Source organism: Dipodomys merriami, unplaced genomic scaffold, assembly GCF_024711535.1.
Source record: "Dipodomys merriami isolate MVZ:Mamm:240054 unplaced genomic scaffold, mDipMer1.0.p SCAF_34, whole genome shotgun sequence".
NCBI lineage: Eukaryota > Metazoa > Chordata > Mammalia > Rodentia > Heteromyidae > Dipodomys > Dipodomys merriami.
The window spans coordinates 17,468,180-17,493,449 of NW_027204937.1; the positions used below are offsets into that span (position 1 = coordinate 17,468,180).

The 25,270-nt window shown below is 54.1% G+C and overlaps 2 protein-coding genes across 2 annotated transcripts; both read left to right on the forward strand.

The window, feature by feature from the left end:
* The first annotated feature begins 1,548 nt into the window (after positions 1 to 1,548).
* On the forward strand, positions 1,549 to 25,259 carry LOC138803483 (bone morphogenetic protein 8A-like). Its single transcript, XM_069987570.1, has 7 exons — positions 1,549 to 1,882; positions 13,285 to 13,474; positions 13,893 to 14,041; positions 19,747 to 19,941; positions 20,336 to 20,415; positions 20,928 to 21,038; positions 23,706 to 25,259. The coding sequence occupies exons 1-7, from the start codon at positions 1,549 to 1,551 to the stop codon at positions 23,853 to 23,855; spliced, it is 1,209 nt and encodes a 402-aa protein (XP_069843671.1). The 3' UTR covers positions 23,856 to 25,259.
* On the forward strand, positions 15,002 to 16,789 carry LOC138803482 (succinyl-CoA:3-ketoacid coenzyme A transferase 2, mitochondrial-like). Its single transcript, XM_069987569.1, has one exon. It carries the CDS (start codon positions 15,041 to 15,043, stop codon positions 16,601 to 16,603), a length of 1,563 nt encoding a protein of 520 aa, XP_069843670.1. The 5' UTR covers positions 15,002 to 15,040; the 3' UTR covers positions 16,604 to 16,789.
* Positions 25,260 to 25,270: the final 11 nt, after the last annotated feature.

The window sequence follows — 25,270 nt, forward strand, 5'->3', positions numbered from 1 at the left end:
AGGATAGCAGTTCAAAACCAGCCTGAAGCAGGAAAATCCTCAAGACCCTTATCTCTTGGATAATGGAGTTGCCAACATTGAGAGAAATAGCTAAGGGACAGTGGCCAGACCTAGAAAGCCTGGTGGGGGGAGGGAGAGGGAGAGGGAGAGGAAGAGAGAGAAGTGTACTCAATAGCAATGAGTACGATTTCAGAACTGATAGGGGCACAAGACAGGTACTGTTACTTGCCAGTACATGGCTCTCTCTAAGATTGTTTTTCCTCCCTCTCTCTCTCTCTCTCTCTCTCTGTTTGGTCGTGGACCTGAAAACTCTGGGCCTGAGCCCTTCAGCTCAGGGCTAGTATTTTAGCACTTGAGCCACAGGGCCACTTCCGGCTCTGTCTGCTTATGTGGTGTTAAGGAATCGAACCCAGGACCTCATGCATGCAAAGCAAGCGCTCTACCACTGAGCCACCTTCCCAGTTTACATCACTCTCTCGATCCAGGCCTAGACACAGCCATCTCTTCGTAGGTCGCATGGCAGAGCCCGGTAGAGACCGGCGGGCTGGGGGACCAGCGCTGTCCTGGAGCGCGGAAGCCTAGGCTGGGCGCCGCGGGCGCAGCGGAGCGCACTCGTCCGAAAAGGAGGCGGCGGCCGCGAGACGCCGGAGAGGACCGCAGAGCAGACCCGGCTGCTGCCGGAGGGGAACGTGCCCGCCCGCGGGCCATGGCTGGCGGCGCCCGACACCACTGCAGGCGAGGGGCCCTGTAGACTCCCGCGCGCCTGGCGAGGCTGCGGGTCACGGGCTGGCGGGACCAGGACTCAGATCCCCGTCGGGGCGCCCGACGACTCGCCCCCTGGGAGCGCAGGCTGACGCTTTCCTGGGACAGCAGAGGCCCTGGGGCCTCCGAACCGGGCCCTGCGTCGCCCCGCGGTGGATGGATGGATGGATGGGGGACCCAGCCCACCCTGCCGGCACTAACGTCGGGGCTGCGGACCCCTCCTCGGGCCGGGAGGAGGTCCATCCCACCACCATCCAGACTCCGCTCGGGGTTGCAACTACCTGTCAGGCCAGCCGAGGCCCCAAGACAGACCAGAGTGGGACCGCCCTCTGGCCACGCCCCCTGGGCCCCATTGGTTCCTCAGGAAAGGGGCGGGGCCAAGGGCGACCGCGCCCTCCGCACAGACGGCCCCGAACGCGCACCGGCCACTCGCGGGTCGGAGCCGCGGGATCCCCTCAGAGCTCGGCCGCTGCCCCTGCCAGCTGCGCGGCTCCCGGCCTCCGTAGGACTGGCAGACCCGCGGCCACAGACGGATTAGCCGGTAGCCCCGAAAGCCTGAAGTAGCCCCCGCTCCTCGTGGCGTCGACCGCCCGTGGCGGAGCCCACACAGGTGCGTGGCGCGGGACGCTGTGGGGACCGCGCTGAGGAAGAAGCCCGAGCCCGTCCCGTCCTGTCCCCCGCGCCTCAAAGCCCAGCGGCCAACTCGCCGTCGGGGCGTCCCTGGCCCTGGGTTCTGGGCGCCGCGGTGGAGCGGATGCGCGACCGCTGAGCCTCGGCCGGCCCGCCATGGCCGCGCGCCCGGGGCCCCTGTGGCTCCTGGGCCTGGCTCTGTGCGCGCTGGGCGGCGGCCCCGGCCCGCGCCCCCCTCACAGCTGCCCCCAGCGGCCCCTGGGGGCGCGCGAGCGCCGCGACATGCAGCGCGAGATCCTGGCGGTGCTCGGGCTGCCCGGGCGGCCCCGGCCCCGCGCGCCCCCCGCCACCGCGCGGCTGCCCGCGTCCGCGCCGCTCTTCATGCTGGACCTCTACCACGCCATGGCCGGCGACGACGACGACGACGGCGGCGGGGCCCCCGAGCGGCGCCTGGGCCGCGCCGACCTGGTCATGAGCTTCGTCAACATGGGTGAGTGCGGCCCGGGGTGGCGCCCGGGCCCTGGCGTCTGGGCGCTGACCACGACCTCCCTCCGGTGAACTCGGGCAGCCGAGGGAGTCAGGATGCAGCGGGCAGCACCACGGCGGCGTGAGAACCGCGGTGGAGGCATCAGGGCCAGGCGCGGGGCTCCCTGAGCCTCGGGCTCCATAGCAATCCAAGTCCTGGTTTCCGAGGGGCTGCATTCACCCGACCCCAAACATTCCCCCGAGAAAGTCTGGTGAGCTTCGAGCCCACCTGGGCGGCACCAGGAAGGCAGTGGGTCCTGAGGAGAAGGATGAGTAAACACCGTGATAAGGGCAGGCCTGAGGAGAGGGACAAAGGTCAGCGTGGAAACCTGTGTTCACATCGTCAGAGTGACCAGAGCTGCCCCACATGCCCCGCGTCCACAGCAGGCTCTGCCTGTGCAGCAGGAAGCCCTGGGTGGGTGGGGTGCTGTCAGCGAGAGCTGGAGAAGGAAGGACAGACAGCTCCCTGGGGCAGGGAATGTGGGCTATTGTCTGCATGAATCATTGTACCTGGGCACTGCTGACCTGCCGTAGAGCGAGTGCCCAGGCCTATGAGTTATCAAAGGGAAGGACTGGACCTTCTTCCTCCAAGACAAAGCTTGGTTCTTCTTTTCTGAGGAACCTTCTAGAAACTGAATAGCCAGTTACTCCTGAGGTCTCAGTGCTATTTTCTCAACACTGTCATCTATAGCCATGCATAGTTACTGTGGGGCAGGTCCCCATCCAGTTTGCCTCCTGTCTGTGTCTAGTGACAGTCAGGGGTCTCGTTGGGCTGGACAGCAGCCTGGGTCTGGGGACCAGGCAATGTGGCTGAGAGAAGGGAGAGGGAGGCCCCCTTGTCATGGCCATGGGCCATTCTCCCCAGAGCAGGTTCTTATCCTGCCAGCAGCCCTGAGAACAGCCGTCTTTCTCTCCCCAGCTCCCAGGTGAGGATGACAGGTGAGGACAGGAAGCCCCAGACAGATAGTGGTACCCCTGAAATAGCACAAGAAGGCCCAGGTTGTCTGTTTCTATTCCCAGTGTCAAGGAGGTGACATTTCTGTTGGCAGGCCAGGCTTTGGGGATGGAGTTTCCTAGGGGATGAAGGCAGAGGAACACAAGGGACCCAGCTGCAGCAGGACTTGTAGGTCCTTAGCCCTTTGTTTCCCAAGGGGCAGGAATAAGGGGACAGCCAAGCCTTTGCTGTCCCAACCCAGAGATGGTGGTGGGTTGAGGTTGGGGAGCTCACAACCAGCGAGATAGCTAACCAGCACTGAGAGCCCAGGGCCAGGGTCTGGCCTGTACCCAGTGAGAAAGAAAGAAAGAAAGAAAGAGAAAAAGAAAAGAGAGAAAGAAAGAAAGAGCAAAAGAAAGAGAGAGGCTGGGAAGGTGGCTCAGCAGTAGAATGCTTGCCTCGCATGCATGAGGCCCTGGGTTCAATTCCTCAGCACCAAATAAACAGTAAAAAAGGCCGGAAGTGGCCCTGTGGCTCAAGTGGTAGCATACTAGCCTTGAGCTGAAGAGCTCAGGGACAGTACCCAGGCCTAGAGTTCAAGCCCCACAACTGACCAAAAAAAATTTTTTTTTAAATTTTTAAAAAAGAAAGAAAGGAAGGAAAGAAAAAAGGAAGGAAGAAAAGAGGGAAGGAAGGAAGGAAGGAGGGAGGGAGTAAGGGAAGGTAGGGAGGAAGGAAGGGATTGTAGAAACAAGTGGATGTTTGTATAGCTACTTGTAAGAACAATTACCATTTGAACTTCCACGCTTTCCATTCTTCACCTAGTCCTGGCAATAGTATGTGAAACTGTTTTGCTGGCTTCATTTCAAGGGCTCAGAGTGGGACATGGCCAGCCCAGGCCACACAGTGCATCCAGGGTGACATCCAGGGCTGTGGATTCCAAATCCCATTTCTTCCCATACTAGCTCTGCATGCTCCATGAGTATGTGGGCCTTGGACGCTGTGGGATTAATCAGGCCTTTGTTCTGTGGCAGCAGCTGTGGGCGGCACCTTCAGAAGGGCCCTCTTTATTCTGATGGACACCTTGCACTGGTACAACTCACTTGGCCAGAGTAGTTTTAATTGGTAATTACCAAGGCTGTGTGTGAGGAGTTAGACACGTACCAACCCTGAAGGTCAGTGCTCCAGAACCAGCATGGGGTCTAAACAGCAGAGTGTCTGTGGTCATGACTATACTTGCTTCCCACACCTGTGACCTTCAGCTGCACATTTCCTGTGGGCCTCATTTGGCCCTGGGAAGCCAGGCCCCTGACTGCTCAAGAAGCCTGGAAGGCCCAGAGCCACAGGCCCACCCCAGACCTCCTGCCAGGATTTGTGCTCATGAGGAGCAAGTGCTTTAGGAAGCCAGCATGGTCTGCAAGGCCTATGTTGGGAGTCAAGGCTATGGTGAGAACCACTGTCCCTGCCTGGCCCGTCTGTCCATCCATCCCAGACTAATGACTGTCAGGCCTACTCAATCAGAGTGAAGTAATGGGGCTGTTACTGTGTGGAACAGATGGGTCTTGTCCTTCGTCTCCCTGTGCTCCTGAGCTGAGCTTGTGTCCTGAGCACAACACTTAAGTTCTGGTCCTCACTCCTGGGCCTGCCTTTAGATGCTGCTCATCCCTGTCCCTGGTCCTCTGCTTTCTTGTCCAGGCTACATGGATGGTGTGAGGAAAATGAGGCACCTCCTGGCCCTGACCCTTAGCTCCACATCAGCAGCCCCTGCTCACAGCACTGCTCCATCCCCTGGGCATCCAGACCTGCCCAGCCTTCCTGAGGGTAGGAGGAGGCAGGAAGGACTAACTTCATGTGCTCCCTGCATCCTTCTCCTGATCAGTGGAGAAGCAAGTGCCCTGACTCCAGACTGAAACCAAGGCTCCAAAAGTGCGAGCAGGCAGAAGTGAAGGCAGGATCTTCACCTTTGTCTTGACCCTCTGTTGAGCCTGGCTAATTTAGTCCTAAGGTCTCAGATTCCTGAGGACAGGGCTGGTGGTGAGCTGAGGCTTTGGGTTCTGGGAGGATGTGGACTAAGTGGGGACTGGAATTCTAGTCTGGTTCTTGCTCTGACATTCCCAGCCCTGAGACCCTGACTGATGCTATGTCAGAGTAGGTGTTTTTCCCAAGGCTACACAACAGGTCATCTCCTGACCTGCACATCCTGAGCTTGTCCCCAGCACCAGCAGCTCCTCTCCCCACAGCCCCAGGTCTGGCCCATAATCAGATATAGCAAGTGCTGCTGACTTGGGCTGAAAATGAATGAACGTTGTGCACTGATGATCTTCTTTTGAAAATGCATTACTGTCTTGGGATTCACAGACATTACTCAGACCACACATAAAACTCAGACCACACAAAAACTGATGGGGGGCTAGGACCCCTAGTCCTGCTGGCCAGCCCACCACATGACTGCTTTCTATCACCATAGCTTGGTTTGGCCTGTGTTAAACTAATATAAATGAAATCATAAAGGGTGGAATCTTTTGTCTAGTCTTTTAACATAAATTTTGAAATTCATCCATGGTATATTGTTGCTTCCCCATTTTTGTTTTATAATTGGGTGTGTTCCATATAGATGATGATTTGGACTTACTAATTTGTTGCTATTAGTAGGCATTCAAATAGTTTCTAGTTTTGGGTCTATGAATAAAGTTGATCTGAACATTTGTGTATGTGTGTGTGTGTGTGTGTGTGTGTGTGTGTGTGTGTGTGTGTGTGTGTGTGTGTGTGTGTTGTGTGTTGTTGTTGTTGGGAATTAAAACCAGGTCTTGCCCCAAGCTGTGCCACTGAACTACACCCTAGTGTAATAGGTAATAAACCTCCCAGTTTAATATATTCTTCAGTGGACATATTAAACCTGGATTTTAATCCTGAATGCACTGAGAGCTGTGAGGTGTTGGACAGGGTGCTTAAAATCTGTGAACCTCCATTTAAAGCAAAAAAGTAAAGCTGCTGCCCAGGGTTGTGTGGGACACAGCAGATGTGCTCAGGAGCCAACTGAGTGTGGACACCAGGTAGGAACTGAAATACATGGAACTGATCTTTTATGTCATTTTATCAGGTAGTGGCCTCACTTTGCTGTTATTCCAAGTTTTCAGCATCTCAAAGAAAGAAGTGAGCAAGCAACCAGGTTCAATGAAGTGACAGTATGAGCAAAGTGGGAATATATACTCCACCGTTGGGATCTGGCCTGAACAAGAGAGCTCCAAGGCCCCAAGGAATGGTGTCTGGGACAGTTTAAAGCTGATAGGAGTTGAGAGGAGGGGCCTTTCCACAAGAGCTTTTCTTTCTTTCTTTCTTTCTTTCTTTCTTTCTTTCTTTCTTTCTTTCTTTCTTTCTTTCTTTCTTTCTTTCTTTCTTTCGTCAATTGTGGGCTTGAACTCAAGGTCTAAGCACTGTCCCTGGGCTCTTTTGCTCAAGGCTAATGCTCTACCACTTTAAGCCAAAGCTCCACTTCCAGTTTTCTGGCAGTTAATTGGAGATAAGAGTCTCCAGACTTTCTTGCCTGGGCTGACTTTGAACCATTATCCTCATATCTCATCCTCTTGAGTGGCTAGGATTACAGGTGTGAGCCACCAGCACAGGGCTGATGAGGTTTTGTTTGTGCAAGACAGTTTAGAGTGACCAGTAGGGTCTGGGCTTAGTGATAGAGTGCTTGCCTAGCATGTGTGAAGCCCTGGGTTCAGTTCCTCAGTACCACATAAAAGAAAAGCTGGAAGTGGCACTGTGGCTCAAGTGGTGGTAGAGAGTTAGCCTTGAACACAGGGAGGCTCAGGATGGAATACAGGCCCTGAGTTCAAGCCCCAGGACAAGAAAAAAAATAGAGTGGTGGTGGTTATATAACAGTTTTTAAACTGTGTGTGATAGGATTTCTTTCCTGAAAGATTATCTAAGTATATTGCTCTTGCTTCCTGTGCATGGGCCTTCATGAGATGTTCTGTTTCACTGGGCAAACTTCCAAGTTATCAGGATGTAGCACCCATTTGGCCAACCATAAAATGAGGTAGACACAATCTTATCAGAACTGTGTGTCGGGGGGGGGTCTTTTATGATGGTCTTGGGGTCTTCCTTTAGGTATGGGTAGATCTATAGGTTGGTCTTACCCTGGTTTTTTTTTTTTTTTTTTTGGGTCCGGTCGTGGGGCCTGAACTCTGGGCCTGGGCGCTGCCCCTCAGCTCTTCAGCTCAAGGCTAGCGCTCTACCACTTGAGCCACAGCGCCACTTCCGGCTTTTTTCTTTTTGCTTATGTGGTGCCGAGGAATCGAACCCAGGGCCTCAGGCATGCAAGGCAAGTGCTCTACCACTGAGCCACCTTCCCAGCCCCGATCTTACCCTGTTTTATCTGCCTGTTTCAGTCTCAATGCTGGGGGCTTATTTTGACTGCCCAGATATCCTCATCTCCATTTCTGCTTATAGGAACTCCACCTCTGCCAGGTGCCAGTGGCTCAAGCTTGTAATCCTAGCTACTCAGGAGGCTGAGATCTGAGGATCATGGTTTGAAGACAGCCTGGGCAGGAAAGTCCAAGAGACTCTTCTCTCCAATTAACCACACAAAGAAACTGGAAGTGCAACTGTGGCTTAAGTAATAGAGTGCTAACCTTGAGCACAAAAGCTCAGAGACAGCACCCAGGCCCCAGAACCAACACACACACACACACACACACACACACACACACACACACACACACACACACACACACACACACACACACACACACACACACACACACACTTCCACCCCTTTTAAAAGGGTATAAACAGCTGTTTTCATAAATCTGACAGTTCCCTGCCTGAATATCCCTCTTAGGATCCCGGGCTCACTCTCCTGTCTGATTTAGTGGCATATCCAGCTGGTCCTTGGAAAATTGGACAACCTAAAAACAGGAGCCAAATCTGACTCTTTGTAGCACCCCACTCCTCCATGTGCCCCAGCCTCTGCCTGTAAGATCTCAGGGCAGATGCAAAGGTGAAGGACAGGAAGCTAGGCATTGGTGGCTCACGCCTTTAATACTAGCTATTCAGGCGACTGAGCTCTGAGGATGGTGGTTTGAAGCCAACCCCAGGCAGGAAAGTCCATGAGACTATCATCTCCATTAATCACCAAAAAAGCTAGATGTGGACCTGTGGCTCAACTGGTAGAATGCTCACCTTGAACAAAAAGCTCAGGGACAGTGCCCATTCCCTGAATTCAAGCTCCATGAACAGCTCAAACAAACAAACAAAAACAACTGGTGAAAGACAAGAGTCCAAGGTGGCCCAAAGGCTCCAGAGCCAGGTGACAGAGGCTGAGCTCTGTAAGGTAGAGAAGTGCTCCCCGATCTTTGTGGTGCCCACAGTGGGGTACAGCATCTCCCAAGCTCTCTACTGGACCATGAGTCACAGAGGATCCTGCATGGAGGAATGCATCTTCTGCTGGCACTCAAGGGGCTTCTGTTTTTGTTTTTGGTCAGTCATAGGGCTTGAACTCAGGGACTGTCCCTGAGCTCTTTTGCTCAAAGCTAGTGCTGTACCACTTTGAGCCACAGTGCCACTGCTGGTATTCTGGTGATGAATTGGAGATAAGAGTCTTACAGACTTTCATTCCCTGGGCTGGCTTTGAAACACAATGCTCAGATCTCAGCCTCCTGAGTAGCTAGGATTACTGGCATGAGCCACCAGCACCCAGCTTAAGGGGCCCCTGTTGACAGGTACCCATCACCCCAGTATCATCCACTACTGAAATCTAGGACCACTCATTTCACATTGGCCCCAAGTTTACATTACAGGACCCTAACCTCTCATGTGACTCCACAGTCATTTCCAAAGCAATTGGGCCTCAGTTTTCCCATCTCTGCAGTGTTGCCCTGAAGCCTTCTCAGTTTTGACCAAAGAATGTGTCCACACCCTACCTGCCGATGGGGTTCCTCCACAGGTGAGCATGGGGTGGGGAGACTCATCAAGTCCATCTTATCACAGGAGCTCCTCTCTATAGGCAAGAGATGTGTCACCATGACTGTCTCTCTGGAAAATTCCCACAGTTCAGTTCTTTCCCACTTTGCTACAGGAGGAATCGTATCCTTCTTGCTCACATCCCCTGGGACTATTTTTGGCTGTGGCAGGTTTGATGTGGTGGCCTGGGTGGGTGTTTCCTTTTAATTTAGAGTCTGAAGCCATCTAAGGCCTGGACCAGCAATTATGTGTGCAGAGTCACTTAGGAAAAGGGATCTTGAGGAAAGTCAGTAATGAGCCTGGCCAGAAATGCCTCACAGTGCACCTGGGCCTCTTGTCTGCAGGGTGGGCTTCTGTGGGAGAAAGGCCTTCAGGATGCTCGCTGCCCAGTCGCCAGGCCCTTGGCTCTCCCTCCAGCTAGCAGGGACTCAGGAGATTAGAGTCTTGTTTTAGGTGGAACTGGGGCCCCTTGGCCTTTGTTAGTAGCAAGAGTAACCAGACAGGCTCAGCCTGTCCCCTCCCAGGTCCTTGGAAAGCCTGTCCCCACCTGCATGGGTCAGGTGGGAGAGGCACTAAGTCCCACAGCAATATAAAAACATGTGTGGCCTCCAATGGTGATGCTGTGATGTGATGTGGGGGCCACTCCCAGACCAGCGGTGAGGCCCCAATGGAGCCTGTGTCTTGGGACAGGCAGCCCCAGGGAAGGACAGGTGGTGCCCCAGCTCTCCCCTGGAACACTGGGGCTTGATGAGCAGGCTGCTGAGAGCAGCCCATCCATCCTACATGTTCTCTCTAAAGAGTGTGTCAGAGACCAGCTAAGCCAGGGACAAGGTCCTCTAGTCCAGGCAAGAGGGACAGACCAATTGCCTGGTCTGTGAGGGGTTGGAGGGAGATGAGGAGACTCTGAGGGGAAGTAGTCTGTAGAAGAGGCATAAGGGAGCAAGGTACAAGTGGCTCACACACCTGTAATCCTAGCTACTCAGGAGGCTGAGATCAGAGGATTGCAGTTCAATGCCAGTAGTATAATGCCAGCTGGGCAGAAAAGTCCATGAGACTCTTACCTCCAACAAATTACTCAGAAAAAGCCAGAAGTGGTGCTGTGGCTCAAGTGCTAGCCTTGAGCCCAAAGATGCTCATGGTTAGCACCTCGGTACTGAGTTCAAGCCCCACGACCGGCAGGAAAAAAAAGAGGCAGAGGGAGCGATGTAGGACAGCACAGCCTCATAAAAGGACTCTAAGTGGAAGGTGGCTACAGGCAGAGTGCACAAGAGGGAACACAGACAGACCCAAGGTTGGGCCAGCTCCATAGAGGCCTGGGATATGGGTGTGAGCTTAGGCTCATCTCAGGGACCTGGAGGGGCCTGGGAAGGATTTGAGGGGAGGCCAGACAGGTCAGATAGCTCAGAAGATCCAATTTAAGCCAAGAACCAGTGGCTGAAATCACAGTTCAAATCTAGCCTGGGGAGGAGAGTCTGTGAGACTTTTATTTTCAATTAACTGCCAAAAAGGTAGCAGTGGGGGGCTGGGAAGGTGGCTCAGTGGTAGAGCGCTTGCCTTGCATGCATGAGGCCCTGGGTTCGATTCCTCAGCACCACATAAGCAGAAAAAAACTGGAAGTGGCGTTGTGGCTCAAGTGGTAGAGCGCTAGCCTTGAGCTGAAGAGCTGAGGGACAGCACCCAGGCCCAGAGTTCAGGCCCATGACACCCCCCCACCAAAAGAAAAGGTAGAAGTGGGGTTGTAGCTCAAGTGGTAGAGCACAAGCCAAGGATAACACCCAGGACCTGAGTTCAAGCCCCAGTACACACACACACATGCACGCGCGCGTGCGCACACACACACACACACACACATCTGATTATCCTGTCAGCTACTCTGAGCAGGAGGAGAAAAAGAAGGGTAGCTTTTGAAGCCTCTCTTTTGGTCAGAAACAAGACAGATTTAGGTCATTTTAGTAAGCCTAATTTTGTCTAGGAAACAGATACAGCCAATGCTTTGTTGGTGTTGGGCTGATAGATGCAGAGTTTGACATCTGGAGGTCCAGCCTGTGAGTGGCCGGCCTGGGCCCCGGATGTGAAAAGACAGAATGAGGACAGGGCCATGGCCACCTCTGCCCACAGTGGAAGCATGGGCTCCAGAGTGGTTTTATCAGACACTGAAGAAGTTTGCCCAGAGTGATTCATGATTGTATATTTTTCTGGGAGCCACATGAAAGCAGAAAGAAGGCTCCTCAGACAGAAGCTAGTTCACTGTCTGAACATTTTAGGCAGCTTTTATGATTTTGTGGAAAGTAAACATTTAGAGGTACCAATGGAACCAGGCATAGCTTTTCTGATACCTAATGGGTTGCATCTACATGTCTTTTCATAGTTTCGCTAAGATGTCTTTGGGGCTTTGGGGCAAAATGGTAAATTTCTACAAAGTTCTCCTAGGCATTGCAACATGCATCTTACCCAACATTGCTATTAACAATCTGATCTTACCTGTTCCTTTCTCAGACTTATACCAGAACACTATGGAGAGCTCCTAACCACTCTCCTTCATTCTAGAGTTCATGATCCTCTCTATATTTGCCTATGACCCACAAAAGAAATAGCATGTATTTTATTTGTTGTTGTTTTGTGGTGCTAGGAATCCAACCTAGGGCTTCACACGTTTATTTGACTTTTGATTGTATTCTGTCTTCCCCCATTCTTTCTAAGCCATTTGCATTTTTTCTACATCCTTTTTTTTTTTTTTTGCCAGTTCTGATGATGCTTGAACTCAGAGCCTGGGCACTGTCCCTGAGCCTCTTTGGGATCAAGGCTAGCACTCTACCACTTTAGCCATAGCACCACTTCTGGCTTTTTTCTGAGTAGTTTATTGGAGATAAGAGTCTCATGGTCTTTTCTGCCTGGACTGACATTGAACCACTGGCATTGAACTGAGATCCTCAGATCTCAGACTCCAAAGTATCTAGAATTACAGGCTTGAGCCACTGGTGCCTGGCTTTATCTACATCTTTTGATTTTATTCTATAAGCTCTGAGTACAGAGAACTCACCTGTCTTTTTTTTACTACAATGTTCTCAGGAACACTATTATATAAGAAAAAGTGAGTGAATAAATACATCTATTTTGAAACAATATTTCAAAGTCTTGATCTGATCTTAAAGTAAACCCTAAAACATAAACAAAAACAAAAACAACATCCCAAGCTGCTGTGGGACACTGATATTCCATTTCTTCTCCCTCATCTGGGGATAGTGCTTCCCTCCTGCTTCTGCCCAGCAGGCCTGTGCCCTCCCAGCACAGCTGTGTGCATGTGTCCATCTCTGGACCTAGTCCTCACCACTAGAACAGGAAGTGCTCCCCACATCCACCTGGCAGCACATCCTGCTGCTTTTTAAAACCTGACATATGGATGCTAAGGCCAGTAGTCAGAGATGGTTTCTAAAAGACACCCACACATATAATTAAAATCTGTGTTGGGTTTGGGCGGTACCCACCCCTGCCATCTGGAAACACAGATTGTTGGTGTTTGAAAGTGACAGGAGGCTAAAGTAACACTGCCCTAAATATACCATCCTAGGCATTTCCGTGCAGCTGGGCAAACATGGGGTGTATTCTACAACCTTGGCTTTTGCCCAGACAGCTGGGCCTGTCCCAGCCTGGTCCCCAGCTTGACTTGAATCCACAGCCTGTCCTTCATCCTCATCCTCACCTCCATGTCTGCCTCTCAGACCACCCTGCTCCCCACTGGCCAGAGGCATAGCTTGTCTCCAGCCCTGCATTCCCAGGGCACTTACTATGCATATCAGCTCCTTTCTTTCCAGAGCAACCCTGGGCCTCCTTCGCCAGCACGATGCCTTCCCAGCCCTCAGGGCTAGTTTAGATGTCACCTCCTGGCCCTGATGGCCTCTCCAGGAGCTTGTCATCCCTACCTGGTGTTCCTGTTCTTTCTCACCTGGCTCCTTCCTCATTCCCCTTGACCTCTAAAAGGAACTTGGGTGCTCTGAGCTCTGTGACATGGCTCTCCCTCCCATCCTCAGCTCCTCCACTCATGGCCTTGCTCTGCTGAGTGGCCCTCTGATTGCCCTCTCCCTGAACACAGGAAAATTCACACTCAGCCTCCTTATGCAGCTCAGCTCTGGCAGCTCAGCTCCTCCCCATCTCCCATTCTAGGCACAAGGTCTGGCTGTGTCCTTTTCTCTGGTATCCTTCTCGCCTTCGGCTGTCTCATCTGTGGGTTTTGAGCCAATGGAGGACTCCAGGAGGCTCACAAGTGGGGTTTGGGGCTCAGGGCCTGTTGAGCCCTCATGGAGTTCTCACTACATGACTTCATGGAGCACTGTCTATACTCGAATACAGCCTGGAACAAGCCAGCTTGCAGAGGAGGAAGCTGGCCCCCAACAGGCTGCCTGAAACCCTACTCAAGCCCAAGCCATGTGGGCAGCTAGTGACTGGCTGGGTCCCGCTTTGTCTTCCAGTGGAGAGAGACCGAGGCCTGGGCCCCCAGGAGCCTCACTGGAAGGAGTTCCTCTTTGACCTGACCCAGATTCCTGCCGGGGAAGCAGTCACAGCTGCTGAGTTCCGGATTTACAAGGTGCCCAGCACCCACCTGCTCAACACGACCCTCCACGTCAGCGTGTTCGAGGTGGTCCAGGAGCACTTCAACAGGTGCCTTCTCTCTGCCTGAGCAGCCATCCTGCCTCAGGGTCTCATGGTCAGGGTCTGGCAGTGTGTCCTGTATGGGCCCTGGTATTGGGGTGGGGGGAAGGCGAGGATCCCAGGAAGGGGAGCCTCCTTGGAGAACAGCCTCAGAAAAGGAAAAATGGGAAAGATACTTGGCCAGATGTCCTCACCCTCCCATTCTGGCTCAGGGACTTGGATGGGTCACTGAGCCACTGAGCCTCAGTTTCCTCATCTGGACAAGGGTACAGTAGCTAGTTTTTGTTTTTTCTTTATGGTACCCGAGGGTCTAGCCCAAACCAGGGCAGGGTGAGGTCCCAGGAACGGTCCCCCAGGAGAACCAGACACACATTGAGGCTTGGTGCCAACCCCTGATGCTCGGTTAATTGTTCTTTCATGTCCACAGGGAGTCTGACTTGTTCTTTTTGGATCTTCAGACGCTCCAAGCTGGGGACGAGGGCTGGCTGGTGCTGGACGTCACGGCAGCCAGTGACCGCTGGTTGCTGAACCGTGACAAGGACCTGGGACTCCGCCTCTGTGTGGAAGCCGAGGATGGTGAGGCCCAGGGCTTGGCTGGGAGCTGCCCCAGGACTCCTGGGAGGTGGTTTCAGCAGAGGCTCTGGGCACTGTGCAGAGCGGCCTCTCTTGGCTGTGAGCAGGCACTGAAAGGACTCCTTGGGTGGAGGTGAGGTCCTGATAGGAGGTCCTGATAGGGGCTGCTCCCCTCCTCCCCACTGCACACCACCTGCGCCAGTCCCTGTGGCCCTTCCCAGGGAATGGCGCCTCTCTGTCCCTGCCCAGCAGCCTGGGCACTGGGAGGTTCTGCACTGGAGGACCAGAGGGAGGAGCTGCACCCTCAGGCTCTGAATACCAGGGGCCTGAGTTAGAATCCTGGCTCTGCAGTGCCCTGACTCAGGGACCCAGGCAGTTACTGCCCTTTCTATGCCTGTTTCCTTCTCTTCAGTCTGAAGTTCACTCATTCACACACAGGTGTTTCAGCGGCATTTTGTTTTAATACCAGGCAGAGAGGATGGAAAGGCCAAGGTGGGCATAAAACTGGCCTGTCTGTGGTTCAGCAAGAGGGCCACACAGAGGAGCAGATCGGGGCCTAACACAAGTCACTCTTTGACGTAGGGTGTCTCTGACCTAGGCAGGGTGTTTGGAGCCATGGGGTGGGGTGTGTGTGACAAGATCCGACTCAGATTTTAAAGAGAACCCTGTGAATCTGAATCAGAAGGATCGCGATTCAAGGCGAGCCCAGGCAAAACGTTAGAGCGGCTGTGCATTAATAACAGGTGTGGCTGTTGCAGGTGTCTAATGCAGGCCACTGTGGATGGTGTAGGTGGGAGGGCCGTGGTCTGACTCGTCAGAGTCGAGGGTGGGTCGGCGTCCCGGGAAGCCCGGGTCTCGGTGGGCGGGCCCGCAGCTCCCCCTGGGCGTCGGGTGGGACGCGGCCCCTCCCTGCTCTGTGACGCGGCCGGGCCGGGCGCTCTCGCGGGCGCAGCGGGCTCTCCCCGGCCAGTCCCCACCGCCCGCCCTGCGCACGGACGGACGATGGCGGCGCTGCGGCTCCTGGCGTCGGCGGCGCTCCGGCGGCCCGTCCCGGCGGCCCGCTGGGGACCGGCGCTGTCCCGGGGCTCCTCCCGCTGCTTCTCTACCAGCCCCCGCTCCCTCGTCCAAATCTACACCGACCCGGTGGAGGCGGTGAAGGACATCAAGGACGGGGCGACCGTCATGCTCGGGGGCTTCGGGCTGTGCGGGATCCCCGAGAACCTGATCGGGGGGCTGCTGAAGACGCGCGTGAAGAACCTCAAGGTGGTCAGCAGCAACGTGGGCGTGGACGACTTCGGCCTGGGGCTCCTGCTGGCCGCCAAGCAGGTCAAGCGCGTGATCTGTTCCTACCTGGGGGAAAACGCGCTCTGTGAGAAGATGTACCTGGCGGGCGAGTTGGAACTGGAGATGACCCCGCAGGGCACCCTGGCCGAGCGGATCCGCGCCGCTGGGGTGGGCGTGCCCGCCTTCTACACGCCCACCGGGTACGGGACATTGGTGCAGGAAGGAGGTGCGCCCATCCTCTATGGTGAAGATGGCCACCGAGTCAAATTGAGCAAGCCCCGTGAGGTACGGGAGTTCAATGGCCGGCACTGCCTCCTGGAGCAAGCCATCAGGGCCGACTTTGCCTTGGTAAAGGCCTGGAAGGCTGACCGCTCTGGCAACTTGATCTTCAGAGGAAGCGCCCAGAACTTCAACATGCCCATGTGCAAGGCCGCGAAAGTCACTGTGGCGGAGGTGGAAGAGATCGTGGATGTGGGCACTTTTCCCAAAGAAGACGTCCACGTTCCCAACATTTATGTAGATCGCGTGATAAAGGGGCCGAAGTTTGAGAAGAGAATCGAGCGTTTAATCACACGAAGTGAGAAAGATGATGCCAAAGCCAAAAAGGGAGATGACATCAGAACTCGGATCATCAAACGTGCAGCCCTGGAATTCGAGGATGGCATGTATGCCAACCTGGGCATCGGGATCCCCGTGCTGGCCAGCAACTTCATCAGCCCTGACATAACCGTTTTTCTGCACAGTGAGAATGGACTCCTGGGCTTGGGTCCGTTCCCATTAAAACACGAGGTGGACCCCGATATCATCAATGCAGGCAAGCAGACAGTCACTGTGCTCCCCGGGGGCAGTTTCTTTGGCAGCGATGAGTCCTTTGCCATGATTCGAGGGGGCCACCTGCAACTGACCATGCTGGGTGCCATGCAGGTTTCCAAATACGGGGACCTGGCCAACTGGATGATACCTGGGAAGAAGGTGAAAGGAATGGGTGGGGCCATGGATTTGGTGTCAAGTGGTGAGAAGACCAGAGTTGTGGTCACCATGGAGCACTGCTCGAAGGATAACAAGCCCAAAATCCTGGAGAAATGCACCATGCCTCTGACTGGGAAGAACTGTGTGGACCGCATCATCACTGAGAAGGCTGTGTTTGACGTGTGCAACAGCAAAGGGCTAGTCCTGATGGAGCTCTGGGAAGGCTGTACCATGGATGAGCTCAAGAAGTGCACAGCCTGCGACTTCGCCGTGTCCCCAAAACTCAAACCCATGCAGCAGGTGGCAATCTAAGGGTGGCAGCCCTGGGCCCAGTGTGGGTCTTGAATGAGGTCAACGGGGGAGGAAGGAAATTGGACATGCTGCTCAGATTTTTTTCACTTCAGCATGAAAATGCTAGCATGCTGCTGACTTCTCTGGCTTCTGCCACTAGGCAGACTGTCAAGAGTCACATGTGTTTGATTAAAAGTAGTAGGAAAATATCTAAGCTCAGATCCTGTGTCCTAAGTACTGCGGAGCCCTTGCTATGCTTGCTGAGGGTGCTGCCCCCTGCTCCCCACACTCTGTGCAGTTTGTAGTAATTCCATGCACAGCACAGGGTTCCCGGTCCGATTGCCCTCCAGTGCTTCCCTCATAACTGAACCATGCCATGTAGGGAAATGGTGAGGCAGAAATCACCCCAGGTACCATTTGCTGCTGCCATAAAAAAAAAAAAACAGGGACCAAGCCGGGCAATGGTGGTGGCTCATGTCTGCAATCCTAGTGTAGGAGGCTGAGATCAGAGGATCACGATTCAAAGCCAGCCTGGGCAGCAAAGTCCATGAGACACTTATCTCCAATTAATCACCAGAAAACCGGAAGTGGTGGTGTGGCTTAAGTGGTAGAGCTCTAGCCTTGAGCTAAAGAGCTGAGGGACAGTGCCTAGGCCCAGAGTTCAAGCCCCATGACCAACGGGGAAAAAAAACCCAGGAACCTAGGGCTAGGAATGTGGCATGTGGCTTAGTGGTGCTTGCCTAGCATGCATGAAGCCCTGGCTTCAATTCCTCAGTACCATATAAACAGAAAAAGCTGGAAGTGGCTCTGTGGCTCAAGTAGTAGAGTGCTAGCCTTGAGCAAAAGAAGCTCAGAGACAGTGCCCAGACCCTGAGTTCAAGCCCCAGGACTGGCAACAACAACAACAAAAAATCAGGGACCTAAGTTTGTGTAAGTGAGGGAAGAAATGATGTCCTCTCAGAAGCTTTTCACTTCAGCCCTCCCAACTTCTCTTCCAGGCTCACATTTTTTCCCCCTAATTTGGTTTTCCTGTGTCCTGCCCTCCAGGGTGCTCCCCCCTGGGAGTAATGAAGGTTGGTCTCCATAGGTCAGGACTTGGTAACCAGGGAGACCCAAGAGGACAGTGGTGCTGGAATTCCATCTAGAAGACCCCTCCATAAATAACCTGTCTCTACATCTGTCTCCAAAGGCTTCAGCTTGCCATAGAGTGAGTCCTAGCAACAACCCATGGCTTAGATGACATCTCACCTATTCTGCAGCCCAAAATGCCTTGTGTGAAATATTCCCTCCTAACTCAACAGGGGCTCTGGGGAGTGTCATCCTCCTGAATCTATAGTCTCACAACCAAAGTGAAAATTTGTAGCTCCATATGTGTGGTGCAGATGCACTTGCTGTGTGCAGTTCCAGAGCCTCAGTGCCATGGGAGTGCCACTCAGATTCCAGCTACTCTCACCCTAAGGAATAAGTTTCCTTGGAGAGAGACAGGAAGGGAACACATGGGTGCAGGGAAGTGACAGGGACCATATCAGATGGGGTGGATGGAAGGTCCCTAGTGCTCAGCCCAATGCTTTCTGGGCCTTCTGGGGCACCTGCTCAGTCCTGCAGGTCAGGAGAAGTCTTCAAAATTGGCAAGGAGAGGCAGCGAGTTCCAGGATGGAAAGAAGGGGAGATCTACCAGGAGAGTATGAAGGAAAGATTTAGACATGGTCCACTGGAAGCAGATGATTCCACCTGAAGGCTGAGATGAGTCTGGGGCTGCAGGCAGGAGCAGCTGGCCCCATCACTATGCCCATCTGTGCCCTGCAGCCAGCTGGAGGGAGGGGCCTGCCCTCCAGAGCTGTAGAGAAGGGGGACCTCTGGGCTCAGCTTCCCCAGGCCTGCCAGATGCAAAACACCCTAGCCAGGTCTCTGTCATTTGGGCAAGATACAAATATCCTGATTTTGCAAGTGTTGCTTTGAACCCTTGAACACTCCAGGCCTTATTTTTTACTTCTGTGAGATGGGAACTTAAATTCTCCATGGCGCTCTGCCACATTCCTGAAATGGATTCTTAAGGGCCCAGTGCATTTGTTGGGGGCAGCTGATGGCATAGCTCATTCTCTAGATTGATGGGTTGTTCCATCAGTTGGCTAGTAAACCCCTGGTCTGAGGAGCTGACCTTTGAGTGGACTGTGAGTAGGGTAGGCAGTAGCCTTAATCTGTAGTGTATAGCAAAGAACCTGGTCAGCTGCCTATGGAATAAAACTAGACCTGAATGTGCAATGCACACGTGGATGTATGTGTGTTTATAGGAATATGTGGTATATATGTGTGTGTTGGCACTTGTCACATGATGGTTCAATGTAACATAGTACAGTCAACTGAATGAAGGTGCTAGTTTTTTTTCTTTATCTTTTTTCTTTTTTGCCAGTCCTAGGGCTTGAAATCAGTGCCTGGGTGTTGTCCCTATGCCTCTTAGTGTTCAAGGCTAACACTCTACCACTTGAGCCACAGTGCCACTTCTGGCTTTTTCTGAGCAGTTTATTGGAAATAAGTCACCGACTTTTGTGCCTGGTCTGGCTTCAAACCACGATCCTTGGAACTCAGCCTCCTGAGTAGCTAGGATCACAGGTCTGAGTCACCATCATCCGATGGTGCTGGTTTTTTTGTTTTTGTTTGGTGCCTGAAGAATGCTATGCTCGTCAACCCCAGCTATGTCCTAGAAGAGGCTGCCCTGAATTGTCAGCATCATAAATCACACAGTTACAGCCCCAGAAAGTATGGACTGAGGGAGGAACCTCAGGTCCTCCATGTGAGGAGTGGTCCTGCTTCTGAGCATCACTACAGAGGACTCTGCTCATCACTGGGGACTCCAGTGTGGTTGCCCCAAGGACCAACCCAGGTAACAGAGGAACAAACTTTGAAGCCTGTCAAATGCTTCACAAGTGTCCATGTCCCTAACAGTGATCACTGTGTTCCCTGAGGCCTCTGTTCTGCCACCACCACAGACTGCTGCCAGGGGGCTGCCAGCTGGACTTGGGAATCCTGGCTCCAAATAAGGAAACTGAGGCTTAGCAAGTCCCTTCAAGCCCCCAGCCCCCAGCTCCTGCTGAGGAGCAGAGGCCTCTGCTCGATCCCTGGCAGGTCCACCATCCACGAGTGACCCTCTCTCCTCTCTGTCTCAGGGCACAGTGTGGATCCTGGCCTGGCAGGTCTGCTGGGGCAACGGGCTCCACGCTCCAGACAACCGTTCATGGTCACCTTCTTCAGGGCCACTTCAAGCCCTGCCCGTGCCCCGAGGGCGGCAAGACCCCTGAAGAGGAGGCAACCCAAAAAGTCCAATGAGCTGCCACACCCCAACAAACTCCCAGGGATCTTTGGTGAGGGCAGGGGCTGGGGCTGAGCTGGAGCCTTCTTCCCAGGTCTAGATAGAGGGGCCTGGCAGGCGGGTGGCTGGAGACAGGAGTGGGTCCAGAGGAAAAGGAGAGAAGCCATGGGATGGCTGAGTGTGCTGCTGGGCGTATGTCTATTGGAGGGCTGGAGGCTCATCATCTGCAAGACAAGGGACAGGCACTGAACACAGGGCACCCGTAGCAACTGGGGTCATGGAGGCTGTTCAGCTGGGTCACAGCCCAGGCAGGGATCCAGGGATGAGAGTTGTGACGACCAGTGGTGTAGTAGTGTCCTGCTCCTTTACTGAACAAATGTGCCCCACTCCATGGCATCTGCACAGAGCAGAGCTCCAGAGTGGACCTGTACCGTCTGTCCCCACAGATGACCGCCACGGCTCCCACGGCCGGCAGGTCTGCCGTCGGCACGAGCTGTACGTCAGCTTCCAGGACCTCGGCTGGCTGGTAATTTCTGCCTCCCCTTCTCCCTGGGACAGTCCCCACCTGCAGGCCCTGGGGAGCGAGTGGAAGTGTAGGCACCTTAAATTCGCTCCTGAAGTTTTTCCTTCTGGGTTTCCCAACTTTTCTACTGAGAATAGGCTGCTTTCACTGTGTGAAGTCATTAAAAAATAGATTAAAACGCATGGAAATGGGGATTATCTCAGCCCCAGCCAACTAAATTGCCAACACTGCCATGGGGAAACTGAGGCAGTGTAGGCAGAGCCTGGAGCATTTGCTCCGAGGGAGGGGGAGGGTTAGCAGGGACAAGGTGTGACAGGGACACAGCTCTGGCCCAGGCCTGTCTGCTGAGGGTGTCTGGGTAGACTCAGGTCCTGGGGTGGAGGCTGTCCAGGAGGGGCCAGAGTGGGGCTCTGGGGCTCAGGGAGCGTGGGGCAGCCCCAGGTGTCCTGTCAGGCCTAGGCTGAGGGGTGTGAAGGGGCCACGTGGACAAGGACTCACCTTCTCCCATCTCTCAGGACTGGGTCATCGCTCCCCAGGGCTATTCGGCCTATTACTGTGAGGGAGAGTGCTCCTTCCCGCTGGACTCGTGTATGAATGCCACCAACCACGCCATCCTGCAATCCCTGGTCAGTACTGCAGCACAGCGGGCGGGACCCTGGGCCTGGGGCCTGAGGACAAGGCCTCTGCCACCCTGGCAGGGAGCGCAGCTGCCGGGAGGTGCTTTTTCTACAGGGACTTGTCATGTAGCCACCTGCCTACTTGCAGACGCTCCTGCCCGTCCACACAGACACTTGCACACTTCCGCTGTAGGCCATGGTGACCATGTGTTGGGTGCAGACCCAATGCACAGCCCAGTAGTCACATGCTCAATAGACAGTGCTCTGCAGGGCACCTGTGTGGTCTCTATGTGCATGCACTCCAGCACACATACACACTGTTTGCAGGACATGCACGTGTGCCTCCCTCCTGGCATGGGTACATGGCAGTGTGCCCCCTGCAACTAGAGCCTTCTGTGCTTCCTTCCTTGCTGGCAGTTTCTCAGGCAGCAGGTCTGGTTAAGCCTGAGTCTGGGCCAATCACTGGTGGAGAAGTTTGTCATGGGAGCACAGCTGCATGCTGCCCTGCCAAGGATTTTGTATTGAGACTGGAGAGGCTGTTGGAACTCCAGAACTTTTTGCTTGAGTCCTGGTACCCAGTATCCCCCCTATGATTTCATGGTAGGAAGAGGGAGAGGGAGAGGCAGAGCTCTGGGAGGGTGGAGGGAAGGAGAGAAATGAACAAGCACGTCTTTGAGGGATGTTACATTTTCATAATGGCAGTGCCCTTGCTGGGTGCCAGCTGCTGAGGTCTGGGAGAAGAACCCAGGGTGATCATCAGGCAGCCCCACCCTTATGCCAGGTGAGGGAGCCCCTAGGGATGGGTGTGCTGCCCCTTCCAGAGCTCCCCACTATACCCCATACTGCCCTGCCCAGGCCCACATGGTGGCCAGGAAAGTGAGCACTCATGAGCTGACAGTCACTGTCCTGTGGGGAGGCTGTGGTGAATGTCCGGCAAGCTAGCAATGAAGTTGTCCTAAGACCAAGAGGGAGGCGTGGGAGCAGGAGGGGTGAGTGAGGAGCAGTGCAAAGCCCCAAGATAGGGGATCCTGGAGGGTTCCAGGCCAGCAGAGGGCAGAGGGCAGGAATGGTGTGAGGAAGGGGAGGGCGGGAACATGAAGTTGGGTGGGCATGGTGGGGTACATAGGGCTGGGCTCCCTGTAAGGGGGGTGGAATTTATTCTCAGTTTACTGAGAAGCTGTTGGGGGTTTAGCACAGCACTGTCATGGCTAAGCTCCTCCATAGAAACCTGTGTGGCAGGATGGAGTCCTGCGGTAGAAGGTGGAAGAGGTAGGAAGGCCGAGGTGGGCTGCAGTGGTCAGGACAGGAGGTAAGGAGAGATTACTGGTGGGGATGTGAAGTGGTCTGAGGCCTAAGAGATGGGGTCGAGCATCCTTTCTTCCTTGCGCCTTGATTAACAGAGGGAGGGATGGAGGGGGGGAGGTCCAGGAGGCTTAGAATTTGAGGACCTGGGTAAGAGGTCTGGCATGGGGACACATGCTGTAAGAAATTAGAGGAAATGAGTAGCCCTGCTGAGGCTCTCTAGACCACATGTGTGGAGGCCAGTGAATCAATAGATCTGAATCTGTGTAACTGAGCAGAGAGATCCAAGATGGGACTTGGAATGTAAGAGCCATAGCATGTGGCATGCGGGAAGTCTAAGTCAGCTTAGATGAGAGATGAGACCTCTGGAAAAGAAGCAGTAGCCAAGGGGTGACCGAGGAAGAGCCAAGGGAGAGAGACTTCAGGGGACGCTGGAGTTAGAGAGGAGACCCTTAGGGAACACAGCAACCCAGTAGGATCTCCCAAACATGGAACCCATCATGTTGTGCTGAGTCAAGAGATTCAGTTTGCCCACTCTCCCCAGAGCTGCTCTTGGCTTAGGACAGAGGCCTCTCATCATCTATCCCGCTTACTCACCCAGTATCCCCCACCAGGCAGTCAGTAGTCACCCTGGCTCTCAGGTCACTGCAAGCCTGTTTTCTTACTGGGTGACACTGGTGTGTTCATTAAAATGCTTCTATCTCCCCACCTGCCTTCTTACCAGGCTGTCATGAGAACAAGGGCTCTAGCTGGTGTTAGGAGCAGTGAGACACATTGAGAGGAGGTCACAGAGCTCCAGAAAGCTGATCCATTATTTTTGTGTGTGATTCCTGGCTCTTGGTCTGCAGGGGAGGGCTCATGAATGGCCACTGCTAAGAGCCAATGGGGACCTAGTAGAGGCACAAAGAAGAGTGGAGAAGGGAGGCCCCAGGGACTCCCTTAACGGATGAGGGCACTTTTTAGGGTTGAGGAAAAGGCTAGAGACCCAATAAGGACACTTCTAGAAGTATATGGAGAAGGGAGCCCCCAGAGGAGGCACTGCTGCTGGGGTGGCCTGGGCAGGGTGTATGTGGACTAGCAGCATTGTCCCTGTCTGGGCAGCAGGGGTGTGGGGGGCAGTGAGGAGAGGGCTGGAAGAATGAGAGACAGGTGTAGGGCCTAGACAGCCATACCAGGCCTCCTGGCTGCACCTTGAGGGTGGCAGCAGGCAGGTCTGCCCTGGCTGCAGGTGGAGAGCGACCTGAGCTGCGGCAAGGGGGCTGAGACCTGAGACAGGCTGGGGTGGACAGATGGAGGCAGAGCTGGGGCCACTCTGGAAGGATCCTTGGAGACCACTGGGCTCATGGCCCCTGCCTGTGTCCCTTCCCTGTCCAGGTGCACCTGATGAAGCCAGACACAGTCCCCAAGGCGTGCTGTGCGCCCACCAAGCTGAGTGCCACCTCCGTGCTCTACTATGACAGCAGCAACAACGTCATCCTGCGCAAGCATCGCAACATGGTGGTCAAGGCCTGCGGCTGCCACTGAGTCCCAGGGGTTCTGCTGACCTGCGGGCCCTGAACTAGCCTCCCTTTTCCAGTGGACAGGCCCCTCTCAGGAGGCAGGACACCTTCAAACCTAGTCAGCCCAAAGCCAGGGTGGTAGGAAGGGCCTTCAAACCTCATGTCCATGCCCCTTCTTCTTTGTGCCAGGGCTTACTCCTAAGCCCTTCTGCCACTCCTCTTGTTTGAGGTTGGTAAGAGGCCTGCCTTCAGCCCACATGGTCTGAGTCCTCAGCTGCAGTCCCGCCTTCCCCCAGAGCCATGTACTCACTGGCTCTAGGATCGGCACAGTGTACAGACCTATCCATGCCTCTCACTGGCCCAGGCTTTGGGCAGGTATGGGATGACCCGAAAGGCACCTAGAGCTGTAGATTAGCCACCTCAAATTCTTCACCCTCCATTCTCCTGTGTAACAGAGTGTAGTCTAACCCCATGACCCCTCCCAATTCAGCCTCTTTCCCAGGTACAAACTAGGGAGTTTTTGGAGTTAAAAACTATGGACATGCCCTCAGCGTGCACATTTATGGATCTGGATTACCAAACGTCTGGCCCATCACAGGACCTTTAGGCAACCACTAGCAATGGATCACTCAATGGATCACTGGTGACATGTAAACTGGGAACTGACTGTTGTCTTTTGCCATATTAAGGAGCAAAGCATCCCCCCCACCATAACATGTCTAACATGTCTTAACACGGGTCAGGCCTGTCAGGCCTGGGGTCAAGGTCAGTATCTGCTTGTGTCCAAGTTGTAAAAAAAGGTTGGTCAGCAGCAAAAAAGGTTGGGACCCAGCAGCCCTGTCCTGTTTGAGTCAAAGAAAAGGCCCCAGTCCCAGGAGCGTGACAGCTGGTAATTAGGCAGAGTTGGGAGGGGAGATTGTCTCAGCCTCCACTGTTACCGGAAGTGGCGGTTCTCCATAAGAGCAGCCACTGGGAGTTGCAGTGTTTATTTGATTTTGGACTCACTAAGCCTGTAATTTACCTGTGGGAACAAACAAGAGTCCAGCTGTGTGAACTGTGTCATTAAGAGCTGGTACTGGGCCCACCCGTCCTCAGGCACACCCAGTTGAGGTGGACCCACCCAGAGGCCCAATGATGAGCTTCTCTGGAGTTCACACTATACTCTTGAGTGGGGCTCAGGGAGGCAGGTCTGGTCTGCAAGGCATGGGTTTCACTGCAGGGCAGCAGTATCTGGGCCTGGGAGCACTTCTGGAATACAGAGAAAGGAACTCTCCCATGGACACAAAAGGTGGACCCAGACTGAAAGACTATCCATCTGCATGGTTCTCAATGGAAGGAGACCCGAGGGCTACCACGTCTGGTAGCTACCTCTGAAGCTGGAGAAAACTGGGCCTTTTGACCTTCAAAAAGCCTTCAGCCAGGAAATCTGTCTACCAAGGC